Source organism: Dasypus novemcinctus, chromosome 8, assembly GCF_030445035.2.
Source record: "Dasypus novemcinctus isolate mDasNov1 chromosome 8, mDasNov1.1.hap2, whole genome shotgun sequence".
NCBI classification, from domain to species: Eukaryota; Metazoa; Chordata; class Mammalia; order Cingulata; family Dasypodidae; genus Dasypus; species Dasypus novemcinctus.
This window is the reverse complement of record NC_080680.1, coordinates 20,089,515-20,111,610: the sequence shown is the minus strand read 5'-3', so window position 1 is coordinate 20,111,610 and position 22,096 is coordinate 20,089,515. Positions and strand designations below refer to the sequence as shown.

The 22,096-nt window shown below is 40.4% G+C and overlaps 1 protein-coding gene across 3 annotated transcripts in view; it reads right to left on the bottom strand.

The window, feature by feature from the left end:
- Positions 1-22,096, bottom strand: part of FANCC (FA complementation group C) — a 306,236-nt gene that overhangs the window by 8,991 nt on the left and 275,149 nt on the right. For all 3 annotated transcript variants that reach the window (XM_058301557.2, XM_058301558.2, XM_058301559.2), the window contains 2 exons: positions 20,709-20,883; positions 16,976-17,182 (listed from right to left, as the gene is read on the bottom strand). In XM_058301557.2, the coding sequence (XP_058157540.1) occupies positions 16,976-17,182; positions 20,709-20,883 (382 nt within the window). The remainder of the gene's footprint in view (positions 1-16,975; positions 17,183-20,708; positions 20,884-22,096) is intronic.

The window sequence follows — 22,096 nt, the reverse complement described above, 5'->3', positions numbered from 1 at the left end:
TCTTCTTACAGCATCATTGTATTCCATTGTATGTATATAGCACATCTTGTTTATCCATTAATTGGCTGATGGACATTTGGCTGTTTCCATCTTTTGGCAGTTGTGAATAACACAGCTATGAACATTGGTGTGCAAATGTGTTCACATCAGTTTTCAGTTCTGGATATACTCGTAGTAGAGGAACTGCTCAATCATATACAGTTCAATGTTTAGCTTACTGAGGAACTGCCAAATTTTTTTTTTTTTTCACCACAGAAACGGCACCATTTAACATTCTACTAACAGTGAAGGAGTATTCCTATTTCTCCACATCCTCTCCAGCACTTATTATTTTCTGTTTTTTAAAATAATGGCTATTCTATGCAGTGTGAGATGATATCTAATAGCTAGTATCACTAGTGCTTTTAGCCACTTATAATTCTTCTTTGGTGAAATGTCTGTCTTTTGTCCATTTTTATTTTTATTTATTTTTTTGTCTTTAATATTACATTAAAAAAATATGAGGTCCCCATATACCCCCAAACCCCCTTACCCCACTCCTCCCCCCATAACAATCTCCTCCATCATCATGAGACATTCACTGCATTTGGTGAATACATCTCTGAGCATTGCTGCATTTCATGGTCAATGGTCCACATCATAGCCCTCACTCTCCCACATTCCACCCAGTGGGCCATGGGAGGACATACAATGTCCAGTAACTGTCCCTGCAGCACCACCCAGGACAACTCCAAGTCCCGGAAATGCTGCCACATCTCATCTCTTCCTCCCATTCCATACCCCCAGCAGCCACCATGGCCACTTTCTCCACACCAATGCCACATTTTCTTCGATTACTAATCACAATAGTTCATGAGTAGAATATCAGTAAGTCCACTCTAATCCATACTCTACTCCTCCATCCTGTGGACCTTGGAATGGATGTGTCCACTCCACATCTATGTCAAGAGGGGGCTTAGATTCCACATGGATGCTGGATGCAATTCTCCTGCTTTCAGTTGTAGGCACTCTTGGCTCCCTGGTGTGGTGGTGACCTTCTTCACCTCCATGTTAGCTGAGAGGGGTAAGTCCAGTAAACCAGAGTGTAGGAGCTGAAGTCTGTTGAGGCTCAGGGCCTGGCTATCACATGGTCAGTCCAGAGATTCAGGTCCCCTGGGTATATATTAAACCCCAGCATCAACTACAGTTCTGGTAAAAGTAACAGGAGTCCATTTTTAAATTGGATTCCTTGCCCTTTTATTGTTGAGTTGTATGATCTCTTTATATAGAATGGAAATCAAACCTTTATTGAATGTGTGGTTTCCAAATATTTTCTCCCACTGAGTGGGCTGGCTTTTCACCTTCTAGGCAAAGTCCTTTGAAATCACAAAAGTGTTTAAGTTGGAGGAGGTCCCATTAATCTATGTTTTCTCTTGTTGCTCGTGTTTTCAGTGTAAGGTTTAAGAATCCACCTCCTCCCACCAGGTCTTGGAGATTTTTCCCTATATTTGCTTCTTGAAGCTTTATAGTTCTAGCTTTTATATTTAAGTCATTGAAACATTTGCGTTAATTTTTGTAAAAGGTGTGAGATGGGGTCCTCTTTCTTTCTTCTGGATATGGATATCCAGTCCTCTCAGAACCATTTCTTGAATAGGTTATTCTGACCCAGATGGGTGGGCTTGACAACCTTGTCAAAAATTACTTGATGTGATGGTCTGTTTCTGAGCCATCAGTTCAGTTCCATTGGTTTATATGTCTATCTTTATGCCAGAACTATGCTATTTTTTTTTTTTTTTTTACCACTGTACTACGTAATATGACATAAAGTCTGGAAATGAGTGTCCTCCAATTTCTTTCTTACTTTTCAACATGCTTTTGGCTATTTGGGGCCCCTTTTACCCTTCCACATAAAGTTGATAATTGTGTTTTCCATTTCTTTAAAAAAAAGGCTTGTGGAATTTTTGTCAGGATTGCACTGAATCTGTGTACCAATTTGGGTAGAATTGACATCTTAATGATATCTAGTCTTCCAGTCAATGGAACACAGAATGCTCTTCCATTTATTTAGGTATTCTTTAATTCCTTTTAACAACACATTGTAGTATTTTGAATACAAGTAATTTATGTCCTTGGTTAAGTTTATTCCTAAATATATGATCCTTTTAGTCACTACTGTAAATGGATTTTTTTCTTTCCTCCTCAGATCAGATTGCTCACTGTTAGTGTATAGAAACACAACTAATTTTTGTGTATTAATCTTGCATCCTGCCATTCTGCTGAACTTGCTTATTAGCTCTAGTAGCTTTGTTGTAGATTTATTGGGACTTTCTAGGCATAGCATAATATCATCTGCACATGGCAAAAATTTTACTTCTTCCTTTACAATTTGGATGCTTTTTTTTTTTTTCTTTTTCTTGTCTGCTTGTTCTATCTAGAGCCTCTAGCACTATAATGAACAAGTGGTGTTACTGGCCATCCTTATCTTGTTCCCTATCTCAACTGGAAGGCTTTTAGTCTTTCACCATTGAGTACAATGTTAGCTGTGGGTTTTTCATATATGTCCTTTATCATGTTGAGAAGGCTTCCTTCAATTCTTTTCTTTTGTAGTATACTTATTAAGAAAAGATGCTGTACTTTTCTCAAATAACTTTTCTGCATCAAGATGATCATGTGATTTTATTTTTTGATTTATCGTGTATTATGCTGATTTTCTTGTGTTGAACCACCCATGCATACCTGATATAAAACACACTTGATCATGATGAATAAGTCTTTTTGTTTGTTGTTGGATTCAATTTAGCGAGTATTTTGTTGAGGATTTTTGAATCTGTATTCATTAGGGAAACAGGTCTATAATTTTCTATTTTCATAATATCTTTATCTGGCTTTGACATTAGGTTGGTGGTGGCTTCATAGAATGAGTTTGGTAGCATTCCTTCTTCAATTTTTTGAAAGAGTTTGGATAAGAATGGTATTAAATCTTCTTTGAATGCTTAGTAGAATTCACCTGTGAAGCCATCTGGTCCTGGGCTTTTCATTATGGGGAGTTTTTTGATGACTGTTTCCATCTCTTTACTTGTGCTTGTTTTGCTAAGGGCTTCTATTTCTTCTAGGGTCAGTGTAGGCTCTTTGTATATTCCTAGGAGTTTTTCCATTTCATTTACATTGCCTAGTTTGTTGGCATACGGTTGTTCATAGTCTCCTCCTATGATCTCTTTTATTTCTGTGGGGTGAGGAGTAATGTCCCTGTTTTCATTTTTTATTTCATTTATTTGCATTTCCTTTTTTTAGTCATTCTAGCTAAGGGTCTGTCAATTTGTTAATCTTCTCAAAGAAACAACTTTTTTTTTTTTTGTTAATTCTATTGTTTTTTTATTCTCAATTTCGTTTATTTCTGCTCTCATCTTTGTTATTTCATTCCTTCTGCTTTCTTTGGGGATAGTTTGCTGTTCTTTTTCTAGTTCCCCCAGCTATGTAGTTAGGTCATTGATTTTAGCACTTTCTTCTTTTATAATGTAAGCACTGAGGGCTATAAATTTCCCTCTTGGCACTGCCTTCACTGCATACCATAGGTTCTCATATGATGTGTTCTCATTTTCATTTGTCTCAAGATATTTTTTGATCTACAATTTCTTCTTTGACCCACTCATTAGAGTGTTTTATTTAATCTCCATATATTTGTGAATTTTCTCTTTTCTGCCTGTTGGCTTCCAGCTTTATTCCATTATAATCAGAGAAAGTGCTTTGTATAATTCCAATGTCAAATTTACTGAGATCTGCTTTGTGACTCAACATATGGTCTATTCTAGAGAAAGATCCATGAGCACTTGAGAAGAATGTATATCCTACTATTTGGGGGTGCAGTGTTCTGTATATGTCTATTAGGTTTAGTCCATTTATATTATTCAAGCTTTCTGTTGCCTTATTGATCCTCTGCCCAGATGTTCTTGCAATGATTATTGTAGAGATGTCTATTTATCCCTTTAGTTTTACCAGTGTTTTCACCTCAAATAATGTGGGGCATCCTAGTTAGGTGTATATACATTTATGATTGTTATTTCTTACTGGTGAATTTTCCCTTTTATTAATATATAATTGCCTTCCTCAATTTGCTTTAACAGTCTATTTCATCCAATGTAAGTATAGCTACTCCAGCTCATTTTCGGTTACTGTGTGCATGGAATATCTTTTTCCAGCCTTTCACTTTCAATCTATTGGCATCACTGGGTCTAAGATGAGTCTCCTTAGGCAGCATATAGATGGCTCATATTTTCTTACCCATTCTGCCAGTCTGTCTTTTCATTGGGGAATTTAATCCATTAACATAACATTCAACATTATTACTGTAAGGGCAGTTCGTCTATTTTAACGGTTCGGTTTCATCTGTCATATTTTAATTTCATGATTTTTTTACACTTTTAGTTACTTTTACTGAAATAATCACTTCCAGAATCTCTTCCAAGCATCTCCTGTCTTTTCTTTTCAGGCTGTAGCACTCCCTTTAATATTCCCTGCAAAGCTGGTCTTTTCATTACAAACTCTCATTTTCTGTTTACCTGTGACTAGTCTAAACTCACCCTTATTTTTGAAAGGCAATCTTGCTGGATATAAGATTCTTGGCTGGCAGTTTTTCTCTTGCAGTATCTTTTTTTTTTTTTTAAATAAACTTTTTAAAGACATTTTAGATTACAGAAATGTTACAGTGCAACTACGAGGGGTTGCTGTGTACCCCCTCCCTCTCCCACATCACCCTCAATTTTTTAAAAATGTAGCAGTACACTTTATTATGATGTATCTATAAAATCTGCTCATTAAAAAAATGCACATTTAAAAAAATGACTCACATGTGGTAAGGACTAGCCTACCTATAGTGATAATCTAAAAAATAAAACCATCATTGTGAAATTTATTAGTACTTCACACATCTAACAAATACTGAAGGAGGGAACGATGATTGTTATAGCTTCCTTAAAGCCAAAAACTTAAGCACAAATCAGAATTAGGAGAAACTTTAGAATGTTCACATTTGCATGCATTTTTGACTGAAGTTTCAAAGATTCCACATATTAAAAACCACAAATTTGAATCAAAATGAATATTAAAAACATTTAAGCCTTGTGACAAACTCTACAGAAGCAAAGGAAACAGAGTGAACAGTAACAACCGTATATTTCTAGGAGCCAAACAATCACTTATCTCCTTTATCATAAAACAAAAGTCAATGAGTCAACATTTTAATAACATTGACCAAGTTATTTTCTTTTTCTTTTTAAACCCTTTTTTAAAAAGATTTATTTTATTTCTCTCCTCTTTGCACCCATTATTTGTCCATTCGCTGTGTGTTGTTCTGCATCCACTTGCATTGTCAGATGGCACTGGGAAACTGTGTCTCTTTGTTGCTGTGTCTTCTTGCTGCATCAGCTCTCCATGTGTGCAGCACCACTCCTGGGCAGCCTGCTCTTTTTTCATGTGGGGCAGCTCTCTTTGTGGGGTGCACTCCTTGCATGCAGCAGCGCTGTGTGGGGACCAGCTCATCACAAGGGTCAGGAGGCCCTGGGTTTGAACCCTGGACCCTCCATATGGTAGGCAGATGCTCTATCAGTTGAGCCATGTCCACTTCCCCAAGTTATTTTCTATTCAAGAATTTGCTTTTCAAGTTGTCTTTAAAATGTATCCATCCATATATTTGATTAGATTAAGTTTATACATCAAAAACATGCTCAGAAGTCTAATCTTAAGTGTAAACCATAACTTATCAAATCATAGTCCAAATACTATACAATGATGTTACCATTTAGATTTATATGCTTCATCGGACTTATCTTAAAACAGGAGTTTTGCCCTGTTCTCCAGAATAAATGTCCCTAGGTCTAAAACTTTAAATAATAAAAAAAGATTTAAAAAATTCATGCTATGCATTTTCCTTCATTGGGCTTTGATAAACTCTTCAAATCTCTCACCCTTGTTTTTCCTTTCAGACTGCAGCACCCCCTTTAGTATCTCTTGCAAACTGGTCTTTTGGTAACATTCTAACAGTTTTTGTCTGTCTGTGAAGACTCTGAACTCACCCTCATTTTTGAAGACAGCTTTGCCAGATACAGAATTCCTGGTTTGCAGTTTTTCTTTCAGTACCTTCAATACATCATACCAGCTTCTTCTCTCTTCCTTGGTTCCTGATGAGAGGTTGGCACTTAATCTTATTGAGTTTCCCTTGAATGTGATGCTTTTGTTCCCTTTTGCTGCTTTCAGAATGCTCTCATTACCTCTGGTATTTGTCATTCTGAGTCGGTGTCTCGGGGTATGTCTATTCACATTTATTCTGCTTGGGGTGTGTTATCCTTCTTGGATACTGATATTTATGTCCTTCATAAGGGTTGGGAAGTTCTGTCATTATTTCCTCAAATATTCTTTCTACCGCTTTTTCATTCTCTTCTCTGAGATACCAATAATGTGGATATTTGTGTGTTTTGCATTGTCATTCAATTCCCTGAGACTCCGTTCCACTTTTTCCATTCCCTTCTCTTTCTGTTCTGTCTTTTCCAGTTCAGATGTTCTGTCCTCAAAATCATTAATTTTGCCTTCAAGCATTCAAATCTGCTCTTATGTGCCTCTAATGTATTTTTAATCTCATCCACTGTATCTTTTCATTCCCATAGGGTCTGTTATTTTTCTTTGCAGGCTTTCACATTTTTCTTTATGCTCTCCCAGGGTCTTCTTAATATCTCTTATTTCTTTAGTTATATTTTCCTTAAATTCTTTGAAGTGATTTAGGAGAGTTGTGTGATTATCACTGATTAATTGTAATAAATCCTGTATCTCTTTAGGATATTTGGTTTGTTCTTCTTCTGGGCCACCTCCTCCTGTTTCCTCATATCACTTATAATTTTTTTTTGCTGATGCCTAGGCATCTGAATGTGTTGATGTATTTCCTTGATGGCTAATTGCTTGCTCATTTTTTTTTCTATAGCTCTTTGATATTTGGTTCAACTTATTCTCAGTCTTTAAAATTGCCAAACTTAAGTTTTCAAAATTAGGTCAGGGACTCATTATGGGACACAGGCTTTCTTCCAGGGGTTGGATACAGAAAGTGGGAGCAGTTTTGTCCATGCAGTTTCCAGACAGGCCAGCAGATGGCACTAGTCAATGAACCTTTCCATGCAGGTGTTTTAGTCTGGGCTTTCTTGTGTTCCTGTGTTGAACAAAGTATGCTCTGCTGGCCAAATGCACTGAAGAAAAGACTTTAACCTCCCCCTCCCTTTTCCCTTGACAAGGAAGAAGACATCTGTTCCCTCTCACACACAGCTTAACATCTTGGGGGTAGAGGAGGGGAGCCCTTCCTGGCTGCCTCTGGGGATTGGTAACTCACATTTGTCTTGTTTTCTTCATCTCTCTATCCCTTGCCTTCCTGGGAGTTGTGCAGCACTGTCCTTGTCTGCTGACTCCCAAAACAGGCCCCCTGGACAGCTTTTGGTTCTTTCTCTGTTGTTTTTGTGAGAGCATTCAGCTCTGTCAGTCCATTGCCATCTTCCCACAATCCTTGACAAAATTTGGTCAGCGTGTCCCAGAAGACCTTCCAGGCAGGGTGGGACCACACCATTGTTTTTTCTTGCAGTATCTTAAATACATCATAACACTGCCTTCTGACCTCCATGGTTTCTGATGAGAATTAAGCACTTAATCTTATTGGGTATCCCTTGTATGTGATGCTTTGCTTTTTGCTTGCTCCTCTTGAGAATTCTCTCTTTATCTTCAGCATTTGACATTCTGATTAGTAACTGTCTTGAGTAGGTCAATTCAGATTTATTCAGATGGGAGTGCATTGTTCTTCTTGGACACAGATATCTATGCCCTTGAATAGGGCTTGGAATTTTCAACCATTATTCCTTCAAATATTCCTTCTGCCCCTTTTCCTTTCTCTTCTCTTTCTGGGGCATCCATGACATATATGTTTGCATGTCTCTTGTCATCATTTAGTTCCCTGAGACCCTGTTCAATTTTCTCCATTCTTTTTTCATCTCTTCTTTTCAGAGGCCATGTCTTCAAGCTCACTGATCGTTTCTTCCGTCTTGTCAAATCTGCTGTTATATGTCTCCAGGGTATATTTAATTTCATTTATTGCGTCTTTCATTCCCATATGATCTATTTTTCTATGTATGCTTTCAAAATTTTCATTGTACTCACCCAGTGTCTTAATATCCTTAATCTCTTTAGCTATCTCGTGAATTTATCTGTGTGGACCGAGATCACCTGCAGTTACCCAGAGAGGCTGGAGAGACACTGCCCCCCTCTTACCGATCAGGGGTGGAGGTGGAGCCAAGGTAACCAACAGTCCAATTTGTGCAGGTCAAAAGCATCTGCAGCTGCCCAGAGACGCTGAAGAAACATAGGAGGGAGGGCAGGATAGACGCAAAGGCATTCAACAAACCAGTTGCCCAGATAGGCTGAGGAAACACTCTTTCCCTCTTATCCTACTGGGGGCAGGCGTGGAGCGACAGATGTCCAAGTATGTAGTCTGTGCCAGCTGAAAGTGCCTGCAGTTGCCTGGAGGCTGGGTGCAGGTACCCCCAGCTTCCTTTCTGCTGGTAGTCGGGCAGGAGCTTAGGTTACAGCTGCAGTCCAATCTGGGTGGAAAGAAGCCAGTCCCTACCATCACTATGCTTTTCAGTCAGCCCTGTTTCCCCTCATGTTGGGGGGAAGTTAAAATGGCAGTTACTGGCCTCTTTCTGACTTGGACAGGTTCAAAACTTTAGCTGTTCTTAGGATTAGACTTTAGCCAGCTGAATTTACTAATCAGCTGAAGTCAGTGCCAGACCGTCTCTTCCTCCCCCATTTTTGGGAAATGGAGCTTCCAACTCCAACCATGGAATAGCTCCTGAGATGGTTTGCATGGCCAGTGGAGGCTGGGCACTGGCCTCCACAGTGTGAAGTGCTGTACTCATGAATCTCATGCACTGCAGGATGCTATTCTGGTATCCTGGGCCCCCCAGATGCTTTAAATAGCGCTGGGTGATTACCAACTGCCCTGTAGGATGAGCTGACTCTTAGAGCTCCTTACTCTGCTGCCATCTTGTCCCAGTGTCTTCTTAATATTCTTGATCTTTCATCACATTTTCCTTCAACTTCTTGATTTAGGAGATTTGTGTGATAATTATTGATTAGTTGTCTTAAATCCTGTGTCTCATAAGGATTTTTGGTTTATTCCTTTGGCAGGGTCATATCTTCCTATATTTTAGTATGGTTTGTAATTTTTTGCTGATGTCTAGGCATCTGAATATGTTTGTGAATTTACCCTGATGGTCAATTTCTGTCTCTTGTCTAGTGGTTTTGTTTCACAGCTCCTCTTTAATTTTTTTGGTTCAACTTTCCAACTGCCTTTAAAATTGCCTAAGTTATCAGAATAGGGCTAGGGACTCGCTAATGGGGTATAGATTTGCCCCCCGGGAGTTTGGGACAAAAGACACTTAAAAGCAATTTTTCTCCTTGCAGTTTCCTGCCCTGCCAGCAGATGGTGCTTGTTGGCAAATTTTTCCGAGAGGTGACAACCTCCACTTGCCTGTGATTCTTGTCTGGCCAGAGCTAAGATTCAAAGCAGGTTCTGCTGACCAAATTCACTGAAGAGAAACCACTTTTTGCCCTCTGCCATACTTCTCTGTATTCAGGCAGGAAGATATCTAGTTCCTTCTACTTGGCTGCAGTGACCTACGAATTTTATTCTGGCTGTTTGCTTTTGGGGGGGGGTAGGTTCTGTTCCCAGCTGTGGGGGTAACCCCCAGTTTTCATTTTGGCTTCTTTGACTCCCTGTCACTCACCCACCTGGGCGGTGTGCAACACTCTCCTGGTCTGCGGAACTCCAAAGCATGTCACTTGGACGGCTGTTTGCCCTTCCTATGTTGTTCTCTCAGAGAGTTGAGCCCTGCCTATCTATTTTAATACTGTCTTCCTATAAGTCCTTTCTAGCAATATACATTTAAAATGCATCAGTGTCTTTTGTGGCTTAATAGCTTGCTTCTTTTTATTGCTGAATAATATCCCATTGTATGGATATACCACTGTTTATCTACTGAAGGACATCTTGGTTGCTCCTATTTCTGGCAGTTATAAATAAAACTGCTATAAGCAATACTACGCAGGTTTTTGCGTGGACAAAAGTTTTCAAATCAGTTGGGTAAATACACAGAAACATGATTGTGGATTGTTTGGTAAGACAATGTTCAGTTTTGCAAGAAACTGCCAAACTGTCTCCCAAAATGACTGCACAATTTCACACTCCCACCAGCTATGAATGTGAGTTACTGTTGCTGTTGTTCCAATCCTTGCCAGCAATTGGTATTGTCAATTTTTTGGTAATTTGCCATTCCAATGGGTGTGCAGTGGTACCTCACTGTTGTTCTGCTGTTGATTTTTAAATGAGCTTAGTATGCTAAAATGTTTACAGATGAAATGATCTGGCATGTGGGATTTGCTTCAGAATAATTCACTAAGGAGTGGGGGTTACAGATCAAAACAGTTTAGTTTTGCATATGTTATAATGAAAAGTAAAAGATCTAATGGGTTTTGCTTTTAAGAAAAGAGGAATTTTTAAAAAAAGAGAAAAGCAGTCACCATACCTGATACTGCACTGCTCTCCCAGAAGCCCCCTTCTGGCAGATTCCCCAATGGAATGATCAGTAATATTCTTTTTCTACTGTAAACTTTATGAGGGTGGAAATAGGTAAAGGGAAGCGAGAGGTGTGTGCCTAGAAAGAGGATGGCTAAACAAGACATTCTTTCTGAATGCTTTTAGGAAAAAAGCTCTAGTACTTTTTTCATCAGAACTGATTTTGAAGGTGAGTGGAGGGAAAATTCTGAATCAGAACTCTGTGATCTTGGACAGTCCGCCACTTGGAAATCCACCAGGGAAGAAACAGGGATACATGATGGCACCCATACGAGCTCACCCCTGGCAGTGAAGAGGCTCAGATCTCCTGGGCTGAAGCCTGTTGGTGTGGCTCCTGTTACCCTATTGTCTCACTAGGCTCTGGTTCCTTTTCTTTGAATTCTTTCTTATTCAATTTGTTTTAATAGAGCAGTTGTAGGTTTAGAGACAAATCAGAAAGTACAGAGTTCCTGTATACCCCTGCATCAACATACATTTCCCTATTACTAACATTTAGCATTAATGTGGTATCTTTGTGATAAGTGATGAAACAATAATATTGTAAATATTAACTGGTCTATAGTTTACATTAGGGTTCATGCCTTTGTGTTGTATAGTTCTGTGGTTGTTGTTTTTTTAATTTATTGTGGTAACATATATACAATCTAAAATTTCCCATTTTAACCACTTTCATGTATACGATTTAGTGCCGTTAATTACAATTACAGTGCTTTGCGACCATTACCACCATCCATTACCATAACTTTTCTATCACCCCCAAACAGAAACTCGGTACTAATTAAGCATTAACCCCTCATTCCTTACTCCTGGTAACATGTATTCTAATTTCTTACACTATTAATTAGCATATTCTAATTATTACATATAAGTGAGGTCATATATTTGTCCTTTTTATTCAACGCAATGACTTCAAGGTTCACCCATGTTGTAGCATGTATCAGAAATTCATTCCTTTATATGGCAAAATAATATTCTGTTGTACGTATATACCACATTTTATTTATTCATCAATCTGTTGATGAGTTGCTTCTGCTTTTTGGTAATTGTGAATAATGCTGCTATGAACATCAATGTGCAAATATCTGCCTGAGTCTCTGCTTTCAATGATTTGGGGTATATACCTACAAGTGAGATTGCCAGGCCAAATGGTAATTGTGTACTTGACTTTCTTTGGATTGGTCAAAATGTTCTCCACAGTTCCTGTGCCATTTTATATTCCCAACAACAGTGTATAAGGATTCCTAATTTTTCCACATTTGTGTCAACATTTGCTATTAAATAATAGCCATTCTAGTGAATGTGAAGTATATCTTATTATATTTTGATTTGTACTTACCTAATGGCTAATGATGTTGAGTATCTTTTCATGTGCTTATTGGCCATTTGCATAACTTTTGAGAAATGTCTATTAAGTCAGGTGAAGACCTGTTTTATAATTGGATTGTCTTTTTGTTGTTGGGTTGGACAAGTTCTTTATATATTCTAGATATTAAACCCTTACAGATACATGATTTTCAGATATTTTCTTCTGTTATGTAGGTTGGCTTTTCATTTTCTTGATAATATCCTTTAATGAACAGAAGTTTATTTTGATGGAGCTGAAATTATCTATTTTTTCTTTTGTTGCTTATGCTTTCAGTGAAAAGTCTAAGAATCTATTGCTTAATACAAGCTCCTGAAGATGTGCCCCTATGTTTTCTTCTAGGACTTTTACACTTAAATATTTAAATATAAGAATTAAACTATACTTATATTTAAATCTTTAATCTATGTGGACTTAGTTTCTGTACATGTTGTAAGATAGGGGTCCACTTTCATTCATTTCCATGTGGATATCCAGTTTTACCAGCACTATTTGTTGAACAGACTATTCTTTCCCCATAAGTGGACTTGGCACCCTTGTCAAAAATTAGTCAAAGATGTGAGGGTTTACTTCTGAACTCTAAATTAAATTTTATTGGTCTATATGTTTATCACTGAGCCAGTACTGCTGCTTTCATTACTTTAACTTTGTAATAAGTTTGAAATTGGGAAATGTGAGTCTTCCATCTTTGTTCTTTTTCAAGATGGTTTTGGCTATTTGGGTCCCTTTACCCTTCCGTATAAATCTAATGATTAGCTTTTCCATTTCTGCAAAGAAAACTGTTGGAATTTTGATTGGGATTACATTGAATCTGTAAATTGCATTGGCAGAATTGACATGACAATATTTAGTCTTCCAATCCATGAACATGGAACATCAGGTCCTCTTGAATTTTTTCCAGCAACATTTTGCAGTACAAGTCCCTTATATCCTTGGCTAAATTTATTCTTACATATTTGCTTCTTTTAGTTGTTATTGTAAATGGAATTATTTCCTTTATTTCTTCTTCAAGTTGTTCATTACAAGTGCATAGAAACACCACCGATTTTTGCATGTTTATCTTGTAACCTCCCACTTTGCTGATTTTATTAGCTCTAGTAATGATGTAGAATTTTCAGGATTATCTATACCTAGGAAGATGTCTTCTGTGAGTATACAGGAAGTTTTTCTTCTTCCTTTCCAATTTGGATGCCTTTCATTTCTTTTACTTGCCTAAATACTTTGGCTAGCATTTCCAGTACAATGTTGTATAGCAGTGATTGAGAGTGGGTATCCTTGTCTTGTTTCTGACCATAGGGGGAAAGCTTTCAGTTTTTCACCGAGTGTGATGTTAGCTGTGGGTTTTTCATATATGCCCTTTATTATGTCGGGGAAGTCTCCTTTTATTCCTGCATTTCACCCCTTTTTACCAAAAAGGGGTGCAGGATTTTGTCAAATACATTTTCTGTATCAATTGAGATGATCATGTGGGTTTCTTTCTTTCTTCTGTTAATGTGGCGCATTCAATTGATTTTCTTATGTTGAACCACCTTTACATCAAGTACATCAAGCCTACTTGATTATGATGTATAATTGTTATAACGTGCTGTTTTATTTGGTTTGTTAGTATTTTGTGGGGATATCTGCATTTATATTTGTAGGAGATATTGATCTATAATATTCTTTGTTTAAAAGATTTATTATTTATTTTTTTATTTCTCTCCCCTTCTCCTCCCCCTCCCCCCCGCAATTGTCTGCTCTCTGTATCCATTTGTTGTGTGTTTTTCTTTGTCTGGTTGCATTCTTGTCAGCGGCTCCATGTGTGCGGCACCACTCCTGGGCAGGCTGCGCTTTTTTCACCTGGGGCAGCTCTCCTTGAGGGGTGCACTCCTTGTGCATGGGGCTCCCCTATGTGGGGGACACCCCTGTGTGGCACAGCACTCCTTGTGCTCATCAGCACTGAGCATGGGCCAGCTCACCACATGGGTTAGGAGGCCCTGCGTTTGGACCCTGGACCTCCCATGTGGTAGGTGGATGGTCTATCAATTGAGCCAAATCTGCTTCTCGGATATAGATTTCTTTGTTGACAGTTTTTTCTTCGGGGACTTTAAATATGTCATCCCTTTGTTTTCTGGCCTACATGGTTTCTGATGAGAAATTGGCTATTAATCTCATCGGGGATCCCTTGTATATACAACAAGTCACTTCTCTCTTGCTGCTTTCAAAATTCACTCTTTGCCTTTGGATTTTGACAATTTTGCTATATTGTATCCTGGTGTAGATCTGTTAGAGTCTATCCTCTTGGAGTTCTTTGAGATTCCTGGATGTGTAGATTCATGTCTTTCATCAGATTTGGAAAGTTTTCTGATATTTTTTCTTCAAATATTTTTTCTTCATCTTTATCTCTCCCTTTTCCGTCTGGGACTCCAATGATGTACATGTTGGTACATGTGAGGCTGTCCCACAGGTCCCTCAGTTCTTTTCATTTTTCTTTATTAATTTTTCTTTCCACTCCTAATATTGGATAATTTCAATTGCCTTGTCTTTAATTTTGCTGATCTTTATTTCTTTTCAGATCTGCTGTTGAATCTGTCCAGTGAATTTTTCATTTCAATTACTGTATTTGGCAGCTCCAAAATTTGTTTGATTTTAATACTTTCTCTTTATTTTGCTCATTTTCATAATTTTCTTTAGTTCTTTGTATACGGACTCCTTTGGCTCACTGAACATATTTTAAGAGAGTTGATTTAAAGTCTTTGTCTAATAGTTACAATGTATGAGCTTCCTCAGGGATGGTTTCTGGCAACTTCTTTTTTTTTTTTTTTTAGGTGAATGGGCCATACTTTCTTGTTTCTATGTGCTTTTGTAATTTTTTATTGTGATCTGGACAGTGAATATTCTTTTGTTTTAACTTTGGAAATCTAGTTCTCCCACTCTTCTAGTCCTCTAGTTTTGCTAGTTTTCTTTGTTGTTGTTGGAGCTGTCAATTTGTGACTTTTCAAACAATTTTTTCTTCCAAACAGTAATGGAAAGGGAAAAGGGAAAAGGGAAAAAAAATAGGTAATGCCTCTTTACAACTCCTCTGCCACTTTTGCCTTAGAAGAGCTGGAACAATGGCTGCCCTCAGAACCAGCTCCCACATGTGAAGTATCTGACCAAAAGCTATAATCAGCAACCAGACCACATACACCTAGATTTTGGAGGACTAGGTCCTTATAATCTACCCGGGAACCAGCAAAGTGCAGCAAGTAATAGGTTGTGGTCCCCACTGCTGCCTGCCACACAGCTGGGGATTAGAGGATGGTAGCTGCTGCACAGAGGGTGCAATTTACTGATATGTACTGCAGTTTACCAGCCTCTTCACCCAGCTCTTCCTTGGATGCTGCAGTGTTCCACTAGACTCTAGAATTCTAAAATAGTAGATTCAGACAGCTCCTGCCAGTTTAATAGTTGTTTTGATGGACTTATTCCTGAAGTTTCCTACTCTGCCATCTTCCCACAATCCTCTCAGTCAACTCATTTTTCATGGGTCCTGCACCCCACTCTCCAACCCTAAGCTTTGGGGCAAGGAGCCACCAAGCCTGCTTGCTCTAGGCAAGAGTCCTGTCCCAGTTTGATGCCAATCCACTTGGTCATGAGGGCTAGGGCTCCTCACTGGAGTTTGGGCCAAAGCCTAAGGAAGACAAAGGCTCTCTGTTTACTGGCCATTATCCTCCATGTCCACACTGCTGTGCAGGGCCCTGAGGGAGAGGAGCCTCGTTCAGGAGAGGATGCAGGTGACCCTGGCCTGTCTTTTCTTCCCTGTTGTTCTTCTCTGCAGGCAGTCTCTCTCTCCAAATTCAGCCAGTAATGGAAGTGCCTCCTCCGATGGTATACTGGCCTTACCTAGCTGCTATGGGAGCATCTTTATACATACTAGCAAGGACATAAATAAGAAAGGAGATCACTTTTATTCACAGCAATCCCTGGCTGAAAGCAGTTATTGTAACTTATACATGGCCTGTGATAAAGTGGGTTAATGCCAAGGTCTATAGACATTTATTTTCATTCTCACCTATAGAGTCCTCACAGACCAAAGGGACTTGGAAGTAAGTGATGTGTTCATTTTACAATAGTACGCATTAGATAACTGGCTGTGTTCTCGTCAGGCTGACCGATGAGATGGCACCCTTTGTGACAAGAGTTCTCTTTTGCTCTTGACCCCCTAAGGCTCTCAGGAGGTCTTCTGTCTAATGGAAACCCAAGCACGTGAGCAGCATGGACTTACCGGCTGACTCTGGTGGCCGAGCCCTGCTCCTCACCAAGGCTTTTGGCAGGGTAGGCTGCTATTCACTGAGATTTTCCTCATATCCATATCCACCTACCCTCGAAGGGAAGAGTAGGTGGCTTCTGGGTGCTGGAAACAGTCCTTTCTTAATTTGGTTGTGGGATGCATGGGTATTTTCATCTATGAAAATTCACCAGGCTGTAACTTTACTGAAGGTATATTACATATCAATAAGAAGTAAAAGCAAAAATAAAATTCTCAGAGCCAGTGTGTTAGTGCTCACTTTTGACTTGGCCATCCTTTACTGCTAACATCGGCTGGACTTCAGGAAGGAGTTCTTTAAGATTATCCAAAGGCTGGCACCACTGCAGTGAGCAGCACTGTGGCTGCTGGATGAGCACCCTCAGTGGCGTCTCCTACCTTCTCAGGAGGAGGAGGAGGGTGGTGCACTATAACTGAAAAGCTAGCACATGGGGGCAGGCAAGAGGCCTGCTTCTCCTGTAGTCCTGTCAGTAAACCCTGTAAGCCGGGGCAGGTACCTGCTCCCTCTGAGCCTCTGTTGCTCGTCTATGGAATGAAAGGCTGCATAAGGCAGGCTGTGGGGTCTACTCAGCTGTAAACTTCCAGGTTTGGTCAGTGTCAGGATATAAAGCAGGACCCTCAGGCAGATGATCCACCTTCATCTGTAGTGTGAGCACAAATGAGGGTGGTGGCAAACAGGGTGACTTACCAGGGTGATGGCTTCCCGGGCCACCGTGTGGCCTCCAGGAGCCCAGAGCAGGAAGTTCAAGAGGAGGCGCCTGACCAGTTGTCGACATGCAGGCGGTCTGGGGTCTGCTTCGTTGCTCTCACCAGCTGCTGCCTGCAGTTCCCTGCCCGAGAAGGCAGGACTTTGGAACAGCTTCCTGAGACGGGAGAGCACTGCCTTCAGCTCTACCTGGGAGTATAATTTCAAAGGGTAAGAGGTTAGGAAGAAAACATGCATGCTTCTAGACTTTAGTCAGTACTTCAAAGCCACCCCCCAGAATGAGGAAAGGAGTGGTGCCCGGGGGAGGGGAGACAGGCGGCTCCTGTCTGAGTTCACACACTACTCCACACAAACCCAAATGGGCGTGATGGAAATTTCTTGACTTTCTTTGGTCTTGCTCACTACAACAGCCAGGGCACCATGCCAGGAATTGACCTTTTCTTGTATGAAAGGAAACAGAGAAAAGTCCTCCACAGAATGTAGTCAGATTTTTATATTGTGGGAAAAAGAACAAAAGGCTCCTTGAAGACTTGCTTCACTATCACGGCCACAAATCAATTAAAGCCCCATGCAAGTGGACCTCTGCTGAGCCAATGTTCTGATAAGAATGCAGCTTTTCCTTTTGCTATCTTTTGGAGGAAAGCATGCACACTCGTTGCACACACACACACACACCACCTCTGTTTTATTTTAGACACTGGAGCAATCTGTTCCTACATATCTAAAGCCCAAGCAGAGGTCACAAGTCTGTGGAATACATATAATAATGGTAATTGTCATAGGTCTGTGGGTTGTTTTTGTATAAAAAATATTTATTTCATGCTGAGTCTTCTGCTTGCTACAAGAATGGTACATCAAGTTGTGACTTGGAAAACAAAGCAAAAACTGAAAGCCATAGATCCAAAATGCCACATGGAACTCACAGCAGCTATGTTCTATCATTTCTGAAAGAATTATTTAGCCCTCTTCTGAGAATTCCCATGACTGATTTTATGGATTTTGTGCATGTCAGTTTTTTTCCTGGAAATTAAACCCTTATTCAATGAAGTCTGTCATAAACTCCAGCACACTAGGAGTGTTGTGTGAGCTATTCTGACCACAATACAAGACTGTGAGAAACTGCGACATGGGGCTCTTCCATGGATTAGGGCACAGCTCCAGCAGAAGGGGACACCCTTTCACCACCTCCCTGGGCTGGGCTCTGGTGTGGTCCCCAGCCCAGCCTGCCCTCGCCTGACTGCATACACAGGCACCGAAGATTTGCCGACTCCATGTGTCTGCAGAAAAGTCAGGGCTTAGGAGGCCATGTCTTTCTACCCCATTTTCTTCTTGACTAGTGTTTGAGTTTCCATCCTTGCCCCATATTCCCTAAAACTTGGTCATCTTCTTTTCTATTTGGTCCCAGACAGTCTTTCCCTCTCAATGCATTTCATGTCTATAAACTGTCTGACATGCCAATAACTTTGAATGCTTTCTAAGTTTATCAGGAGAAAGGAAGTTTTTTTTCCCCTATATTCTTCCTGCATTACAGAAATTTATATATGCTACTAGAAAATTTGAACAAAAGAGAAAAGCAAAAAGAAAAATTAAAATGATCTATATTCTACCATCCAAAGAGATTCACTGTTCATAACTCAGTTTACATCCTTCCTCTCTTTTTTCTAGGCAATGAGAACATACCACTCACTGTACATAATGTTTTGCATCTTGCATCTTTCACTTTACAATGCACTCTCTCTAGATCATCTTAGAGAACATGATTTTCCATGATAGAATGCTATCCCATGGTTAGAAGATACCATAATTTATTTAGCCAATATCATTGGCTATTCAAATTTGAGGCCATTTCCAATTTTTGCAATGACAGACAAAACTGTTTATCAATCTTTGTATGACTGTGTCCCTAGGATGATTCCTAAAAGTGGAATGGCATGGTTTAAAATATGAACATTTACCTAATTCTTAAGGATATATAAAACATAGACATTTCTGTTTTTATCATTACCCAGGTCAAAGTTGGCAATAAAAGAGGAACACCGGCTGGCAGAGAACAGTCTGTCCCTGTCCCAAGCAGAGACCATCTTGCTCTTTGCTCTTACAGTCATACAAACACCTCCAGGATGGCTGGCAGAAGCAACCAGTCCAGCCACAGCACACTCTCAGGGACTAAGCAATTAGCTGTTATTAATAATGCCTTTTAACTCAAGGGCACCAAATACTGCCAAGCTCAGTCACATCTCTCAATAATCATGCTTTTCTAACATTTACAGTTTACAATTTGCTTTTCAAGCCCCAGCAGACCATCAAGTGATTAGCACTCACAAAACCCAGGGGAGCAAGAGCTGGGCATTAGCAGCCCCGCTAGAACTAGGTCCCACATGCTCCCTTGGACATCGCACACATCAAGGCCTCGGCTTGGGCACCAAGGAGGAAGCTGCGCTGGAATCATTAGTAAGAAACAATGGTTTAAATTACAAGGTAGATGGCTACTGCTGATAGAACAGCTAATAAGTAAATCGACATATTGGTATTAAAATACTCTGAATGAGTTCAAACCCATTTTTACCCAAGATGCCCAAGGCTTCTCCTGATTAAGTGGCTAGGCATTGGTTTTATTTAAAAGAAAAAAAAAAATTAGCTAGCAGAGAGAACGTTTACATTTTAATTAGTATTACAAAAAATGAGATAAAAAACATCAACCAGGATGTTTCTTAATTAGTTGAATATGATACTTTAAAAGGGAAGAAAAGGATAGCTTTCTTTTTAATCAGACAGCAATCCTCAACTTCATATGTGAATTATGATAATTTCTAGAAAACTGTTCTAGTTTTGGTTAAAAATAATCAAAACTTTCAACTTTTAAAATCCAAAATTATTTTCCTTCCCCCTGCCATGCAAGCCTTTAAACAAGCAATGCATACAGACATATTTGTACTGGTGGCTCCTTTTTTCAAACAGAAAGCATAAAGCAATTGGGAGCACTGCTCCATACGTAATAAAATCTGTTCCCTTTGATTATTAAAACCAGCAAGAAGCACAGACAGTTTAAGTTTGAAAAACCAACAAATAAATGTTTGCAAGGGAGGTGCCATTGCTTTTAATCAAAGCACTGCTTCCTGTAATTGTTATATTCCACATAAAATAACGACTGTCTTGCCACAGACATTCTCCCAGTCGTATACTTAACTGCTCTGTTATTCAGGAAATGACCAAGTCCTTTTTCAGAAGCAAAGTGGTTAATATCGGGCGATCAGAGCATTCTAAACAAAGTGGTGATGTGAGGATCTGTTTACTGATCCAAGAAAGCACAAGTCAAGACCGAGACAGATGTGGCCAGGCTGCTGGGCTGCAGAGCCAGGCAGGGCTGTCTGGCAGGGCAAACTCGGAACCCACATCTCCTGGAGGACGCAGCCAGGCCCGGTGCGTCTGTAAGGTGAGGGCAGACTGACAGCTGAGCATGACCAGGTGAGGTGACCCACGGGGACAGAAAGGCAGCACCTCATCTCCTCGGGATGTACAGGGAGAATGGGGTTGGAGTTTCGGCGGGGGGATGGACAACCACCACTGACTAAGCAAACACCTACATGCTACCACACCCTCCCGTGACTGCACAGAGCTTAGGCACCTGAGAGATGTGGGAAGAGCCACACCTCCCCAGAGCCTTGGCTGCAAGGCCGAGCCCGAGCACCACCCACGCGGCAGGCCCTGCACCCACCATGGTGTGTGCCCGCTGCTGACTGCCGTCGTGTGGGCTGGAGGAGAACGCCAAGAGCCACAGCAGGGCCTCCAGGGGCTCAGCATCTGACATCAGCAACTGCTCAGCCGCCATATCAGCCCATCCTCCAAAGTGAATAAACAAAAACCAGCTCTCAAAGGGGCCTCCGTAGGACCTGGAACAGAACCAAAGCACATGGCAGCCAGGCAACTGGATATCTTTCTCCTCTCTGGTTTTTAGAGCAGCATTAGTGTTTGTGAAAAGTTGGCTTAAATTCTACTTGTCCACTGAAGTACAACTTGCAAGGAATACAAGCTAGGTTCAGAAAATTTACAATGCCACTCGAATGCACAGGACACTCAACGGGCTGCCTTGCAAAAAGCCCATGTGTCCTGGAGACTTCAGATATTTAAGTCTTTACCTTCTGGGATCTTAAGTGAGTACAAGGACTTTGAGAAAGGAAGATTTTGGCCCGTGACCAACAGGAATGAAGCAAAATGAGAATCTGCAGCTGGTGCCTGTCTTCTCTACAGTCTGGACAGCTGGGCTGCTGTGGTGAATGGGGCCTCCCAGCCGCAAAGGCAGCCACCTAAGGAGCTTCCCCACTAGGAAACGAGGGGAACACTCCGGGGGCCAGATAGGGGCCAGGAGGGCCCTCTGCCTCCAGCCTTCAGCAGTGAGGGGTAGGGAGGTTAGGCTCAGGCAGACGTATGTGCTGTTTTCTTTCTGACAAGACAAAAAGCTCTGGGTGATATTTTGGCAATTATGAATTTTTAATGAGTTGTAAATTGTATTCCTTCCTGTCATCATCTACATACATCAATGCTGAAAAGTTAAGTCTTTTCTGAAGCTCTCCTTTCATCATACTGGTAGCTGGAAGTTGCACTTGTTGTTCAAAGGGTAGACTCTGATCAAGGTAAGGACCCATTAATTTCACACAGCAACACTCTCAGTAGTTTAACATCTCCCCTAGAGGAAGTGGTGGAGGACTGGCTTTATATATATATATATGATAAAATAGCACTCTATTAACTCCTCTCCTGCCAGATGTCTGGAGGCTGAGTTCACCAGAAGTGGGGGACTAGGTTTGTGCTTAGGTTAAATCAGAACTTTCCTGCTGTAGCAGGGTGGGGTGGTGGTGATCGGTATAGGAATGTTTGGGGCCCCTCTGCAGCGACTCTATTTTTGCTGGTTTCATATTCTTCTGCTTGGTCCAAGGAATTCCCAAGCACTAAGCACAGTCTTTGTCTCTCTGGTCATTGCTTTCCTTCCATCCAAGTCTTCCCTGAGAACAAGCGCTTAAATCTTGGGAAATCTAGCTTGAGGGACAACGAGAGAACAGGAAAGAAGGGTGGGAGTACTGTCCCCATGAGAAGGAGAATGGCTAA